General features: G+C 27.2%; 1 protein-coding gene across 5 annotated transcripts in view; it reads left to right on the forward strand.

The window, feature by feature from the left end:
- Nucleotides 1-16,972, forward strand: part of LOC139088449 (serine/threonine-protein phosphatase 2B catalytic subunit 2-like) — a 32,362-nt gene extending 15,390 nt beyond the window's left edge. For 3 of the 5 annotated variants that reach the window (XM_070637673.1, XM_070637676.1, XM_070637674.1), the window contains 3 exons: nt 10,358-10,442; nt 10,712-10,809; nt 10,933-16,972. In XM_070637673.1, the coding sequence (XP_070493774.1) occupies nt 10,358-10,442; nt 10,712-10,809; nt 10,933-11,114 (365 nt within the window). In that variant the 3' untranslated portion in view covers nt 11,115-16,972. The remainder of the gene's footprint in view (nt 1-10,357; nt 10,443-10,711; nt 10,810-10,932) is intronic. The other 2 variants (XM_070637675.1, XM_070637677.1) reach the window with 1 other exon arrangement.
- Nucleotides 16,973-17,236: the final 264 nt, after the last annotated feature.

The raw sequence follows: 17,236 nt of genomic DNA on the forward strand, positions 1-17,236 counted from the left end.
AGATTCATTACAAATTGTTGATAGACTAGACACTATCGCAAAAGTTAAGTAAAAGGCCATTAACACAATTTTTGGAACCTCTAGTCTCGACCTTTGTCAATTTATTTTTTTTTTCTTTTCTTCCAATGTTTTTTTTTGTGCTTAACAAACATAAAACTGTGTTTTCTTCCTTCTCATTCACTTCACAACAAAAAGAATAGTAATAATATGAAATGAAAACTGAAAGAAAGAAATTCTCAAAAGGAACAAGAATATGAAATGATAACAATAATTAGAAGAAGAAGAAATACATACAAAAATGCTTATAAGCACACATGTTAAATGTATATCTTCATCATAAATATGCAACTGGGTATTTTTTTTTGAACAGACATTTATTTAAAATGAACAATACAATGTGGGTTATTTAGTAAAATAAAAACTAAAATAGAGATTGACAATATGAGATAATATTCTATTCAGTAAGACATATTTCGTGAACCTTAACTCTAAAAAATGCTTAAAACCCTTTTTTTGATGCGAAATTCTTTTTCGTTTAAAAAGAAGAAAAAAAACTAGACAAAAAGGAATCACATCCTTTGTGTTGTGCTATAAAGCGCTAATTACAAAATTTTTTTATTAGAAATAGATAATTAAATCTTTTTGAATATTGGACACAAAATTTCATATAAAACTAAAAACGATAAAATTCCACCCCCCTCAACAACTTTTTTTTTGTTCTGTTACTGTGTTATGATTTGCTCCAGTTAATTGCCTGTTGATTTTTTGTTCTTTCCTCCATTATTTTTTGTTTTTTTCTTTTAACGAGACATTTTCGTTGTTTGTTCAGCATTCCGAAAAAGAACATTAATAAGAAACAATAAAAAAGCATAACGAAAAAAATGTTTCACCCACTTTTTCCCAAGAGCAATTTCTTTTTTCCTTCTTTGTCGATGGATGAAAGGAAAGTTTTCCTTTTTTTTCTTCTTTTTTTGATGGTGAGTAAAAACTTTTTCATTGATTATGAAAAGGAAAATTAATAAGTCAGTTAAAGTTAGATGTGTGTGTGTGAAGCACACACAGTTATCATTTTCAAGGCCGTTTAGCTCTTAGGATTATCCATAAATTATGGTCATCCTAGATGCTAGGATTATAACTAGAAATTTCAAACGTTCTCCTTATTTCACTTATCTAAGATCTCTAAATTGCCTAAAAACCAGACGTCATAAGTGAACGACCTTCTATGTAATAAAGGATCCAATAGAAACATATTTGATAGAGATACTCACCACTATAATACCGAGGAAAAATAAATTAATCATAATTATGAAATTCGGCGAGCGGAAATGTCTCGTAAAGGAAGATTTTGTACATTCCAATTAGTTGAGTTAATATTATTTTTTTATTTTTGTGTTCTTTTTATACCGATTTGTAAAGCTCTCACACGAATCTTTATTCCTTACCGTTTATATTCCCTGTTTTTTGAGTTAATTTTTGTAAATAATGAAGTTTGAAATTGATGATTATTTTTTTGTTTCTTATTTTGTGATATAAGAGATATTTTTAAAATTACTTCCATCTTATTTATATTTGTTATTAAATGCAACGAGGAGTGAAGTTTTTTTTTTGATTTTTTTTTTTAATTATATTGTTAATAAATTAAATTTTCGATGTCAATAGCTGAAGACTCGTGTCAGATGAAAATTCAATGTATAATTAAAATTTTAGACATGAAAGTCATTTAATTGAGATATAAATACACAAAAAAAAATCATTCGGATTCAGCTGTTGACAACGAAATGCAATAATGCATTAAAATGGTTTGAATTTTTTTAATTATACGATAGTGTGCATTTATATGATTGAAATTTTAATGAACGAATTTTTCATTGGAAAGATCGTAAAATTCTAAATTTTTTGAAATTTTTCACTCGAAATGGGAATTTGAGCTTTGGATTTAGGCGAAACTATTCCAAAAAATTTCATTAAAATTTCAATTAAATTTCTTTTTTTTTCATTTCTCACTTAAAAGGCAGCAAAAATGAAGAAAATTTTTACCTTTCTTTTTTGAATATAATGATAATGATAATGATAATGATAAAAATAATTAATCGCACCATATTGAATACTTTTTGATTTTGTTTTTAATTATTTTTCTTTTTTATTTTTCATTCTTCTTCTTTTTATCTTTTTTCTTTACGATATAAAAAAAATAATTTCAAATTGCAAAAAATGTCAAAAATTTAATCGCAATTATATAATTATTGTCAATAATTTTGATATTATTCAACGATCTTCTACCTCTTCTTCTGGATATTCACCATTATCACTTCACCTATCTACACACAATTTTTTCGGTGGGGAAAAAATCGCAAAATATAATCGTATAAATAATATAAAAAAATATGAAATAATATTGAATGAAATTATTTATGAACCTTGCGATTATCAAATAATAACCATATCGTGTTATGTATTCTGGTAAGTAAATCAAGTAAAACAGAAAAAAAAAATCAAAAACATACTTGAAGTAACCAAAAAAAAATTATAAGCAAAATAATCTTATAATACAAAAACACTTAAGAGACCTTTGTATATTAATGTCTTATATATAAAAGTACTTTATGTTTTTTAGTATTATTCATTAAATATATAAGAGTCATTTTTATTTCCTATAAATATATGAAACATCCCCCGTCATTGTTGGTATATTATGAGTTCTTTTATATTATGAAAATGACAGCAAAATTTTCTTAAAGTGTTTTTAATTTGTTTTTTGTTTTGGTTTAGTTTATTTTTTTATGATTTTTAATCATGGATGAAAGGAAGAGGAAATTTTGGAATGAAAACACATTTCTATTAACAATACTCACCACATAAAAAATAGTTTTCGAATTGATTCACACAATTTGTAGTTCACTAAACATTATTGGATATTATTTTCCAATAAAAAGTATTTTTGCTATTTCTATGCTCATGAAATTATCATTCCTCACTTCCATTTCTATATGAACACCCTTAATTCTATTTCATATGTAAAATTTCCATTAAATTAGCCTTTACGGTCAATAATCTGGAGAAATTCATGCCTTTCGATTTCCAATTACTTGATTTCATGGACTCAAAGCTTTTAATGAATTAATTGAAGTCCATCAAAGCTATTAGAAGATATAATTTCTCATTCCAATATTCCCTCATCCTTTGAATTATTAATTTTTAGTTATTTTTGGAATGGTTATGGAAAGTGGCTACTTATTTAAAATAGTCTTACTTATTTCGTTCCCCACCCAACCCCCAAAACAAATGTTTTTTTTTATTATCTATATATGTGTTGATCGAAATTTTTTTTTTTTTTTTTTTTTGATATTCATCAATGTTTCATTTTTATATAAATAAATTGGTTAGAGGCTCCCTTAGAAATCATAGAAATTTCCCATGGTGTGCTGCTCAAATTAAATATATATAATACATACACACATGAAATTAATAAATGTGAAGATTTTTTTTTTATTTCTTATCCACGTAATTTTACCCTATTTTATAAACCTTCCCTTAAGAAATTGACTACAATTTCGATATCGTAATGTTCCCTGCGCTCTCTTTCCTCAAAAAAAATTTATTTTCTGAACAAAAAAAAAATATTCATATATACAAACGAGATTAAATAAGTGAATTAATTGCACAAGAGTCTCGTATGTTGCGTAAATTTGATTCGAATTTTTTTGATATTTCCCTTGTTAAATATTTTATTATACAATCCGTATATATGTATATTTGTATTGATTTTAAGATTCCTTTACTTTCTTCTGGTGAAGGGTTTCAATTCAGTCAGAAGTAACAGAATGAATTTTCTAAAATCCGATTATAAAACATCCAGTTGCATGTAGATAGAAAATTATATTATATTTTTGTATGAGTAAAATCATAAAACAAGAAAAAAAGGAAAAAATGATAATTTCAAATAAGCACATATCACAGTATGTACACATTAACATTTTCCGCAGAACTGATTTTGATGTTTTTTTTTAATATACTAATAATCATCCTTCAATGTATTTTATTTTGGTAATGGTATGTCTTGCATTTTTGATAATAGCCTAAAAAATAAGAATGAAATTTTAACATTCAACGTTTTTGTCTACCTTTGGGGCAACAAACAAGCACAAAAAAATGTCAACATCCTCTCATGTACCTCATGAAAAAAATGTCTTAAATTGTGAATTCCTCTCATATTAGTGAATGAGAACTGTAGTAACATAACATTAATGATGCACAAAAACTCAAGTATTTAAGACGTAGACACTAGGAATTTCCTCAAATATCCCATTTTCTCCTTAAATATTCACATAATTCAGATAATCCTGACAATTCTCATATCCTAGAATTCATTTGAATTTAAATAAAAATTTTGAATTTTATATTTTGCTTCATAGTTATAATCACATCAATTAACTTGAGCATTCAAGTATCAAAGCTGTAGAAACCACTTGAAATGAGTAATTTAAAGTCGGAAAATCTGCGAAAAACTAAAACTCATAATTATAATTGCTGCTCTGTCTAGTTGATCATAAATATGAAATCATCATGAAATAAAAATTTTCGGTACAGTGATTTTTGAAATTTATTCTAGCAGAAAAGTTACCGAGATAAAATCGTAATTCAACAATCATGGAATGAGATAACATTTTAATCCAAATATTTTAAAACAGAAATAACTGACACATGAATTCATTTCTGTAAAATTCTTAATCTTCTTTAAAAGCTTTTAATAATTTATATAGTTTGATTAAATCAATGGATATTTACATTCCAAAATTAATTTCAAGTATCAACATAATATTCATCATGGAATCAAAATTTATACGTACTGTGTGTATTTACCTCCAAAAGCTTTAGATTCAATTAAAATTTGGAATATTTTCATATCCAACAAACTTTGTGGAGAGGAATTACGTTATGCAGACGCTTCGTTTATATTTAGCAGCGAAATTCAAAACAAAGGACATGTTTACTCTTTTAGAATACATTGAATGATGAAAAAATAAATAAACGTAAACAAAGTCAAATTAAGTAAATAAGCATGCGAATGTGTGAAAATTTGAAATTTAAATTTTTCCTTGTTGAGAATTCCACGTAAAAATGTGAAAAAGGCAAAAATGCGTACAAAAATTCTTTCAAATAATTGTTATCCCGCTATCAATTCTGTTCTTTCCATCTCTCTGTCATCTTTTTTATATGTAAATGTCTAAATTTTGCATCTACAGATTTAAAATTGAAAGTTTGTTTGCTTTTCCCCCTTTTTTAAACGGATTCCTTTTCTATTAAATTTTCTCTTTTTTGTCTGGCTTAATTCTCTAAATGTCTAATATAAATTTTGACTTTATTTCTTCTTTATTCTATTTAACAGACTTGTTTGGAAATTGATATTTTTATTCAATAGAAAATATATATATCCTTCCTCTGTTGAAGGAGTGACCCTTATTTTCAAACTTAAAGAAAAGCTAAACTGTCCCTTTTGACTTCGGTAGATCATCAATCTACCCACATTATTTGGTTGAAATATGAGAGAATTGATATATGTTTTTCAATAATATAATTATGTGACTAAAATACTTGACGTGCATGAGCTTTAAATCTCTTCAAAGAGATAATGATGATGATGAAAAATTCAAACGGAAAGAAAAAAGAAAAAAATAGCCAAAACAGCTTCCTACCAATCTTCTCAATGTACTTAGCCTTTCTTTTCACTTAATTAATTACTAATGACTTCCTGTTTTCTGTTAATATTCTCTCTATGAACGTTATCTCTTTCCATTATTTCTTTCTTTCACAACTAAGAAGCCTTCTCGTTTTTTAAAAATGAAAACCATTTTCTTATTTCATTTCAAACATATTTTTTATTTTCTATCCCTCTTTTAAGTATTCATTTTCTTCTTTATTTGTGTTATTTTCAAAATGACCACAACAACAATGAGTAATAAATTTAACGCTTATATTTAGAGACGCTTACATAGAATAGGTTATCTATAGATGATTCCATAAATAATGAAATACATATTATTATTTTCTGTATAGTTATAGTTATAGATTATCTTTTAGTTTTTTTACTGTTATTTTAAATACATTTGATGTGTGGGAGGATACTGCTTAGATTTAACGAATATTCAGTCGACGAACATTCAATTCAATCCTTTTTAACTTTGGACATTTGAATTGATTAACGATAAACTCATTAAAATGAGATATAATGTCATTTGCCAATTTTCTTAAAGCTTAAATATCCTTGTAAATTAAAACCCATTAATTTATCAAAACTGAATTCCTTATTTTGATAATGATTACATATCGAGCTCTCTAGTAAAATATTAAACTATGAAAAAAAAAATCAACAAAGTTTCTCGGAAAGAAGCTTATGAATAAAAAATATTTCGTCATTATTTATTTATAAGAAACCCCTCTCTTGTGATCACAAGTCCATTTCTTCACAAGTTTCTCATTCCTTATTAATTCAGAATGTTCAACTTTTCCATTATTTCGTTCATAAATAAGGAATTTTTCTCACATTAAAGAAAAAATTATTTAAAACAATGGCGATTATGATTTGTATTTTAATGAGAAATCATATAGCAACATGAAGTGTTCATACTTGTGTGATTTATGATTTCTGAAAAAATATATGATCTAATTTGATTTTGCTAGTAATAAAGTAAGACCGACTTTCATTGTTATAATAAATTTCAATGTTGCATGACCTTGTACACTGAACTCGAGAACATTAATACTATGAAGAAAAAGGAGCACAATGCAATATAATCTCATGAGAAATTTCAGATCTCATTTCTCGAAAGCGGAACTTTCCGTAATATAAATGTAATTAGGGAAAGTTGCACTCTTGTTTTTCATATTTTCCTATCTATGAATATACATCAGTAGGAAAAAAAATACAGCTTTAATTTGCTCCGAGCTATATAAATCACTTGTCATGACATTTTTAATAAAGCATTAAAATATTTAAAACTAAACTGATAAGTACAAAGTAAGTCTACAAAGAGTTATCTCGGTTTAATTGATAGCTCACTCGAAAATGATACAATAGACTTTGGAATGTAGATTCGTAATTATTATATTTATTGTTCAAGCAATGTTTCATTTAAATTACGTGCTATGGAATAAATTGCACCAAACTTCATGCTCATGACAATGTATTAAATGAAATATTACAGCATATGCTTAATCCCACAACGAAAATTATTCTCAGTGTACAGTGTTATTCGTCATGTTATAAATAATCTCAATCAATAATATTCGTATTTATTTAGAGTAAGCATATAATTTGAACTTTAAAATGAACTTTTGTCGATAAATCTAAGTCGTATCACTCATGTCTTTTGTTTAGAGCCACAAAACAATAATGATAAGACATTTTGTTTAGAAATTCTACATTATCACACACAAATACCGCATTTCTATATATTTTAATATTATTAGTTCATTCATATTAAAAAGAATGATGAATATATAGAATGAATCACTAAATCACAGTCAGGGGTGTATATCCTAATCTCTTTCCATTGGTCATTCTAACCTCAAAATTCCTATAACTTTAATTCCAATCCTTATCCATATAAAAAGCACTAAATGCACCCCTGATCACAGTTATAACATAAAGATACAGCAAACACATGATATAAACTTTAATAAAAATTATTGAATATAAAAAAATAATAATCAGTAATGAAGAAATTTACCATCACAGACTATATTTCCTCTCATAAAAATATATACATAATAATAATAAATGAGAAGCCTGATGAACAAACAAAACAAAAAAAGCTTCATAAATGTCGCTGCTAAATGTATAATGCCAAACCAAGTATTCGTATAGATTTGTATTCTCTATATTTAAAAAGATCATAAAACTAGTTTTTTTAGTGTACATCTGAAAGTATAGAATTAAATATTTATTTCTATGTGTCTCCCCAAACATCCCCACCCTCCAGAAATATATTTATCATTCATAATAGTTTCCCATAAATATAAATTGTGTATTTTCCCACCAACTATGCGGACATAATAGTAATGATGATGTTCTGCAAAATACAGTTACATAAAAAGCAATATAGGCAACATGAAAAATAATTTTTTAAACTTTTTTCTATCTTTTATTTGAATATTGTTTTCGAAATTTTATTTTTTGTCAGTTTTTTTCACTGCAAATACACAAAAAGAGCCAAAAGTTTTTTAAAAAATTACAAAAGTCCTCGTGTTATTGATCGAGGGACTTAAGCGCATTTTTGTCCCAGCGATCAGTAATTGAATAATTAGTCACTTCCAGACCTCAAAAACAAGATCCAGTAGGATCCAGGTCACTTCCAGAAGTAAAACACAAGATCCAGTAAGATCCAGGTCACTTCCAGAACTAAAACACAAGATCCAGTAAGATCCAGTTCACTTCCAGAACTAAAACACAAGATCCAGTAAAATCCAGGTCACTTCCAGACCTAAACATCAAGATCCAGGTCACTTCCAGGCCTAAAACCAAGATCCAAGTCACTTCCAGATCTTAAAAACAAGATTTATATAAAACTTCCAAAAATTTAAGAACTTCATCATTTAACGGATTTTCATAATTCAAACCTCATAACGGTCAAAAAAAATTCAAACATGGTTCAGTAAACACTGTAAAAACATCAACAAACATTGAAAAACACTGTAAAACAATGAAAAAACGTGTTGTTGTTTTTGTTGTTGTTGTAAATGAAAATGAAAAACTGTTAATTATAGTATTTATGCGTTGATTTGAAACTTCTAAATGACCGATAACCCAATAACTTGATAGAACGAAGCTATTAAAACAAACCTGAGCTCTCTACGATGTCTAGTTTTCGAGATCTCGCGTTCCAGCCGACCGAACGACCGAACAAAGTGTCTTATTAAGCTACCTTTTTGAAAAAAATTTCAAAAATGCGCTAAAAAATGGCAATTTTTCATTTTTAAATTTTTGATATTTTTTGTATTTTTCTATTCATTCTCCTTGTGAATTTAACTTTTAATTGCTTCAGACATTTCAGTTCCTTCATCACGTTGCTTTACATAAACTTTGTTTTTGTGAATTTTTTTACTTCAACTTCTCACCAGTTACTAAAGTTTTAAAATAAATAATGTGTTTCCTTTAGATTTAAAGTTTGCTAAAGCTCCTCCTTAATTGTCGCTTATACTAAATATTTAAATTTACTTTAAATGATGATTTCTTATTTGATAATGCTCAAGGATTTCTATTTCAAGATCTAAATTTGAACTTGAAAGCTTCTCGGTAAAGGCATTTATTTTTCATAAAAGAAGCTTTTAACTGATTTTCACAACAAACAATTTATAATACAATAATTAAGAAGATTTTTCGTGAAATTTATTATCTCTCACAGATTGAGAGGCATAATTTCATCGAAAATTAGAGAATGTGTAGCATCTTGAATTAAAAGAAGGTTTTACCTTTTAAAATCAAAACACTTCATCTTAAAAGTTGAAATGAGATTAAATAAATTTGCTAATTGCTCTTAACAGAGTCTTATTTAGGGGCTGAATTTGCTAAGGTCATGAAAGACTCTTTTCAGCAATATCCCTTAAGTACACATCTGTTTAAGATTTTTCGGTAAATTTCCTTCTGGTTATGGTTAGATAATTAGGCACACTGAATAATTCCCAAAAACAATCATTGCTTTAAGCACTTGAAATAAATATCAAGAGTTGAACAAAAGTCTTGTTAAAGATTCAGCTTCTTGATTTTAAGAATCATCATTCATAAGTAAATTTTGATAGCTTTAAAAAAATATGTTTAAACATCTAACTGTTTCCTTTTCTCCTACACCCAAATTTTCTATTTATTCCTTAATTGTTTTTAAGCTTGTAACTTTAATTCCTTCAATATTCTTATGTTTCGTATGTTTTTATTTTATTAATATTTTTTTGTTTTTGCATTCCTTAGAATCTAATGGCCTACATAACAATATTTGTACTAATAATTGTATATATGTAATTTTTGTAATAACATGACAGTAATAATATATTAATTATTATAAATATATATTTTTTGTGTTTCCTTTTTAATTTTCATAACACACTTCAAAAGTTGTATGATGGTGATAATTAGTTTATTTAGTAGTTGGTTTCATTTTCATAGCTTTTATGGTTGATGGCAGACAATAAGTAATTATGTAGGATTAAAAAAAAAGATAAAGGCTCAAAGCTTTTGAAGTGTTTTTTTATTATTGAAAAAAATATGCTAAAATAATTGATTTTTTTTAAAAGATTTTTTTTTGTCTGAAACAAAGGCACTGCAAGCTTAATAATAAATTTTACAATTCTCTCATTCAATGTGTAGGTAATGCAGCTAATTTGCGTAAAGAGGTCATTAGAAATAAAATTCGTGCAATCGGTAAAATGGCACGCGTATTTTCTGTGTTAAGGTGAGTATGCCGTGCATTTTTCCTATCTTTCAGTGGCAGACAGTTTAATGGTCTCGATTCGTTGAAAATAAAAAAGATTGTATTTTAAGACAGTCCATAGAGTGTTAATTAATTTTCATGCTTTTACATAAGACTTATCGACCTGCTGCCACCGTCCGTAGGAAAATTTTACGTCGTTTGCATTATTTTAATATGATTTGTTATAAATAACATAAAATTTTAATATTAATTTTCACGTCTTGTACATTTTTCTTATCGACCACACGCAGAGAGGAGTCAGAATCTGTTTTGCAATTGAAGGGACTAACACCAACTGGAGCTTTGCCACTTGGTGCGTTGTCTGGTGGAAAGACGTCACTTAAAAATGGTAAAGATTAACATTTTTTCCCCTCTCTCTTTTGCTTCCTTAATGAATTTATTGATAAATGTCAATTATGGATAATTAACCTTTCATCATTATCGTGTGTTCCTTTTTATCTACCTTTTCTAGCATTACAAGGCTTCTCACCGAATCATAAAATCACATCATTTGCGGAAGCGAAAGGTCTCGATGCGATTAATGAACGCATGCCACCACGCAAAGATGCTCCACCAACACCAACGGACGAGAAACCATCATCAACACTTAAAGTCGATATAAAGGGCGAGAAAACAACAAATAATCATTCTTAAATTCAAAAAAGTGATGGCATATAGATATAGAGCAACAAGGAAAGAGAAAGAATCAAGAATATAATAATCCTCATCTCTCTATCTCTCATACACACAAAACAAAAAGAAATTTCTCTCTCATTCTCTCCATCCATTACCATCCACTTCTATTTTTCCTCCCATATTATATACAACAACAACCAACAACTACAAACAACATGATGAAAATTCTACGAGATGAAGCAGAAAAAAAATGAATTACAATATATTATAAAAATAAGAATCTAATCTTCTTCGCCGGATGATGATGCGCTTTGTTCCATCCATGCCTCATCTCTCTCACCTTCTATAACAGTCAAGCAAGAAAAGAATCAACTCTCATACACATAAGGATATGATGATGCTGATGAATGAATTATATAAAAAAAAAAAACATAATACAAGAAAAAGAAATTTAAGAATGAAGGAAAAAAACCTGCATAAGATATATAGCATATAAACATTAAACATTACACACACGCATTATTATTATAAGAGATAAATGAAAATTTTATTAAGGAAAGATGAATTTGCCCCGTTACTTAAAAGTGAAAAATTTACTATAAACATAATGTTTTTAATTGAGTGAAAAGATAAGTTTAACTTTCTTATGCTGCTTAAAAAATAGTGTTATTAAGTCAGGGATGAAAATTAATTTGATTTTAATAAAATAAAATTATTAACTTTTTGTCAGCACTGCAGAATCGCGTAAGTAATGAATGTGAATGAATTGGCTAAAATCAGTTAGATCTAGAACTGACTATTTTTCGCACCAAGCCTTAAACAGAAGATCAGATGAAATGAAATTGAATTATTTTTATCTCTGAATTAATCGCATGGGATTAAAAAGAGTAATTTTGAAATGAGATTGAGGAGAAAATCGATGGATGCTTCAAGTGTAATGAACGTTCAGTACAGTTAGTAATTGATTTCTCTCCTGTTTTGCTACACATGATAGTAATGAATTATACAAGTGCAATGATAGAGAAGCACTTCTCTCAAAGGCTTCAAGTAAAAGTTTTTCAATCAATCTAAAAAAAAACTTTAAAAAGGATTTTATTCAATAAGATTAAAGCTTTTATGTGAGCACGCTGGAGCAGTTTTATGAAGACGGTAGCTACGTCAAATTTATCATAGTCTAAAAATGTCCACCTGTATTCATGGCCAATTCACCCGAAGCGACAACTATTTCTCACAAAAAAAGGAATAAATAATTTTTTTGCAGTAGATTTTTGTTCATATTTCATGTGCAACTTAATATGAAATTGAAACTCAATTTTGCTGCTGCACTCAAAGGTTTTATTTTTATTGATTCAATTTTTATGAGAGTACAATTTAATGAAAATTCGTTTCCACTTTTTTTTTCAACTGTAATGGAAGCTTAGTCAACTAGAAATGAATGAGCAAATTTAATTGAAAGTTGATATAAATAAGAGTATTGCCATCCAAAAAGTAATGGATATCAAAATTGAATTTAGTGCATCACTGATGATACCAGAACAATGTTTGAGGGTACATAAGAACGCTAGTTCGGGACAAATTGCTGATTATTCAATGTTAATCAAGATCTTACAATCGATTGACATCAGAATTAAAATTCATAAAACAGTCTTGTAATAGCTGCACTTATAAACTTGTAATAGCTATGCTAATAGTTCCTTTGATAAAGATAACAATCAATCAGTTAAAGCACTTCATGACGGTTTCTAGGCCACAATAAGATTACTCAATTAATGTGCTGCAAACTTGATTAAGGATTAATTTCCTGAAAATTCAAAGCATTTAATTACGGTCTTTAAATTGTCTCTGATAAAAGGGAAAATCTGTGCGTCTTTAATTTCAAGAAAAAGAGGACAAAAAAAAAGGAAAATAAAACTTCCTCCTTATCAATCTCATTTTCAAAAGAATTATATTTAATTCCATGATTGAGCAAAGAAGTTAAATAGGATGATAATTTTGCATAGAGACAAAACTATAAGAAAAAGTTTTAAGAAGCAAGCAAACAAAAACTGCTAAATGATGATAAAAAGAGATAAAATTTAGATGAAGCACAGTTAAATGTGTGTATGTGGCATTCTCTTGATATTTATTTTTAAGTGATAGACAACATTGAGAGGCGGTGGAAGAGAGAAATTGTGTGCTGTTGCTGGCGATTCATTAAAACATATCAAATGGATGGAATCGCTGGGATAAAAATAGACATAAAGTGAAAAATTTCTCTCATCTTCCTTACCTTTAATTGTTGTTACTGATAATGCCACATGACGTGACTTACTACATCTCTCTATATCTCTCTTTCTCTCTCACTGTCTATCTCTATCTCGTGTCCTTTTTTTTCTCATCCTCCCTATCCTTAAAGTTGATATGAGAAATTTATTGTTCTGCCTCCTTTTTAAGAATAAAAAAATCCCTGTTTTTAAGAATAAAAAAATTAAATTTAAAAAAAAAGGTGAATGAAAGTGAAAAAAATAAAAAAATTGTTATCGTTGTTTAATGAAAAACTATTAAATTAAAAAATATCGTTTTTTTCTAATATTTATGAAAGTAAAAAAAATTAAAAGATAAAAAAAAAAAACATTTTCTTCGTTTCTAAGATTTTTTTCATTCAAAATTCACTCACAATACACACATACATACTCTCTTAATCACACGCATGCAAAAATATTTTTCATACTCAAGATCACATCAATTGTTCATCCCTCCTCCCTCCTAACCTCCCTTTTTCCCCACTCTCTCAAACTTCTCTTTTTTATTGAAGAATATTCATCTCGAAATTTTTTCTAAAAGAAAATTACATTTACATGCAAATTAAGGTAAAAAAAAAAATTTATCATCAAAATAAAAAATAAGCAAAATGAAGAAAAAAGTCTTAAAGTGAAGATGCATGAAAAACTTATTATATCGCGTTGGACTTGGGGAAATTTGAGACTATTTTTATTGAAAATTGTCAACATCAATTTCGGACTTGCACCTTTCACCTCGAAAAAACAAATTAGAATTTTCTCAAATTTTCTCGATTTCAAAAAAAAAAAAGCAAAAAAAAAATTAAATTGAATGAAAGTGTTAAGATTAAAAGTTTAATGTATTGTTATCACAATTTATTTATGTTCTCAGAATTAATTAATTAAATTGAAAGATTTTCAAGAATGAAGAATAAAAAATAAAATAATTTAAAAAATTGTAATTGTAAAGAAGAGATAAAAAAAAAGAATAAAAAAATTTAAAATTTATATAATTAATTTTTACTTATTAAGTTCCTCAAAGAGATGAAGAAAAAAAAACAAAAAAAAAGTATATAAACTAATAATTTAAAAATGAAAAAAAGAGGAAAAAAGAGATAATTTTTAATTTAAAGGTGTAAAAAATTTCAATGTCTTGTTTTTTTGTTTCTCCATTCTAGTCCTTTTTAAATATAACATTAAAATAACATTAACATTAATGATGTCTCTGCATCTAAAATGAAAAAATGTGTTTTAATTTTTTTTTTTATATTTTTCTCTTATTTTTGTTCATAAAGAAAAGTTTAATTTTAATTTTTTGTGTTTTTAGCTATACGAAAAAAACTAATTAAATATAAATGAAAATAAAAATAATTTAAACAAACAAAAAAAATGAAAAAAAAAAATCATAACAAAAAAGAAAGAAAATATATACATGATAATGGAATATTTAAAAAGTAATAAACAAGAATCAATTCATTTCGCTGGCGATTTTTTGTGTCATACTGACGACTTTTGGGGAGCAAAATTTAATGCATATAAATTATTTTACAGTGATGAGTTTGATAAAGTAGCGGAAATTTTACTGTCTTTCAGTTTGAAGTCCAATCAGGCATGGTACCCAAGAGTAATCAGGTGTCCGGTATTTTTTTGGGGTTTGGTCAGGTAATAACTTGGGCTAATCAGAGCTCAAAGGCAACTTCGAACTCTGAGTCTTACTAAAGTATCTTAGAAATATGCGTTCAACATGTCAATGATCGAATTCAATCAGAACTTCTCTGAATCAGAACAATGAAGCGACCCACGTTTTTCGCCTTAGAAATGGGTTGAAATCCGCCATGACGGTAACGTCAGGGCAACTTCGTGTCTAACCGTTAATACGGCGACGAAGCGGTACCTTAGCGAATACGTTGTCCTGTTCGAGATGTCCTTGTAGTTCGACTGTATTTTAGTTCCTTGTTCAAATCACAATCAAAATTAGAGTGAATATGCAAATTGAATGAACATCCTGAAATTTGTCGATCTTTCCCCAAAATTCCAGAACAATTCAAACTACAAACATGTCAAATTTTCGCTACTTTAGCATACATCAACAAAAATCACAACCTCACCAATACAAGATATATCTTTCCATTCTCTTACATTTCAATTATTTGCGTTGAATGGAATTTTGTTAAAAAACATTTTTCTTTCGTTTTTGTTTCGCTATTTATTTCCCTCTTAGGTGTCACTTGTTATTTACTTTTTACGTGCAATTTTGTAAAGAATAATAATGATAAAGAATATAAATAATAAAACAAAGATGATAATAACGTTTAAGAAAAATGCAAACAAAAATAAACAAAAAAAAAGTCTTTCAATTTCATTGATGTCGCATTAATTAATAATGAAAAAATAAGAAGCAACCTACAAAAAAAAAGTGAAGGATCTCTCTCTATTTTCATGCTTACATACTGAAACAATCAATTCAAAAAACATTCAAGTTTTTATTGGGATTCGTTCTAAGTGTGAATAATTATAATCAAAAAAATTAGTAAGGAAATTATGGAAATTTTTTACATTTTTATTTTGGATGAATTGGAAGTTTAAAATTAATTAGAAATGCTGAAGACATATCTTTCAAATTTAATGGGGGTTCAGGGGTCGGTTGCTCGAGTGTAAGCTTGGCATAATTTTGACTAAATTTTAACAATCGCCCTCAAGTGTCACGAAGGGTAGTCAAGGGTAAATTCCAACAATCATCCTCAAAGGTTATCCTTAGAACCCCCTAAATCATAACTTATTTAAAGAACCAAACATAGTTTATTTATGGATTAAGTACTTAAGTAAGTAATCAGAGCTTACCGATCAAATTTCAATTAAACCCGTTACTGAGCGGAAACAGTAGATTTAGTTATATACACCGCTCTAGACGTGATCAATCGGGCCTACATTTCATCCAATTCATCCATAATAAAATTGAAGAAATTTTCTTTTTTTAAAAATATTTATTTTAAATTTATCTCAAAGGCAACAATCTCAAGCATGCAAGAATAATCTGCATCGATTAAGGCCAATTGTGAATTGTTAAAAAATATGTGCAAGACATTGAAAAATCGAACAAATGCTAATTGATAAGAAGAATAAGATTAATAGACACACAAAAAAGGTGATGAATGAAATTGTAGGGAAAAAAAATCACAAAAAAGTTTTTACAAATTGATGTTGATTTCTTCCTTCAGTCCCCAACACACACCAAAATCCACTCCCGAACCCCGAATCTTTCATAAAGATATATGAATATGAATGAATTAAAGCAAATGCATGAAAAATTTATGAATAAATGAACAAAAAAAGATATTTTTTCCTTCATTTTTGTTCCAAAATGAATAAGAGAATATTAATTAAATTAATTAAATTTATGATGTCAAGTGAATAATGATGAAAAACCACAAATAACCTGACAACAAAGAGTATAGTTAAAATAAAATCTTCATGGCAAAAAAACAAGTAAATTGTAATAAAAAAAAAAGTGAAACAAGCAAAAACAATTGATATATAAAAAAAATTTATGAATATTTGTGTATCAAAACTAATGCAAGAAAAAAAGAAAAAATCGAAATAAATCATTTTTAAAAATCATTATTGAAACAAAAAAAAATATTTTAAATTTATCTGCTAGTTATTAAGGTATATAAAATGAGAACTTTCAAAAATGATGAAGAAAATTTTAACAAAAACACTAAAAAAATTAATGAAAATTCTTATTAAATATTTTTTCATACAATAATCGTCCAAAGGGTTGAATTTTACTGACTAACAATGATGAAAAAATCTAACACTTGTCAAGGATTGGTGATTGTTTGAGATTGGTCACGATTTACGCATATGTGTCATTTGTCATTT

The sequence above is a fragment of the Chironomus tepperi genome, unplaced genomic scaffold (genome assembly GCF_022539635.2).
Source record: "Chironomus tepperi strain 1889 unplaced genomic scaffold, CSIRO-AGI_Ctep_v1 contig_163, whole genome shotgun sequence".
NCBI lineage: Eukaryota > Metazoa > Arthropoda > Insecta > Diptera > Chironomidae > Chironomus > Chironomus tepperi.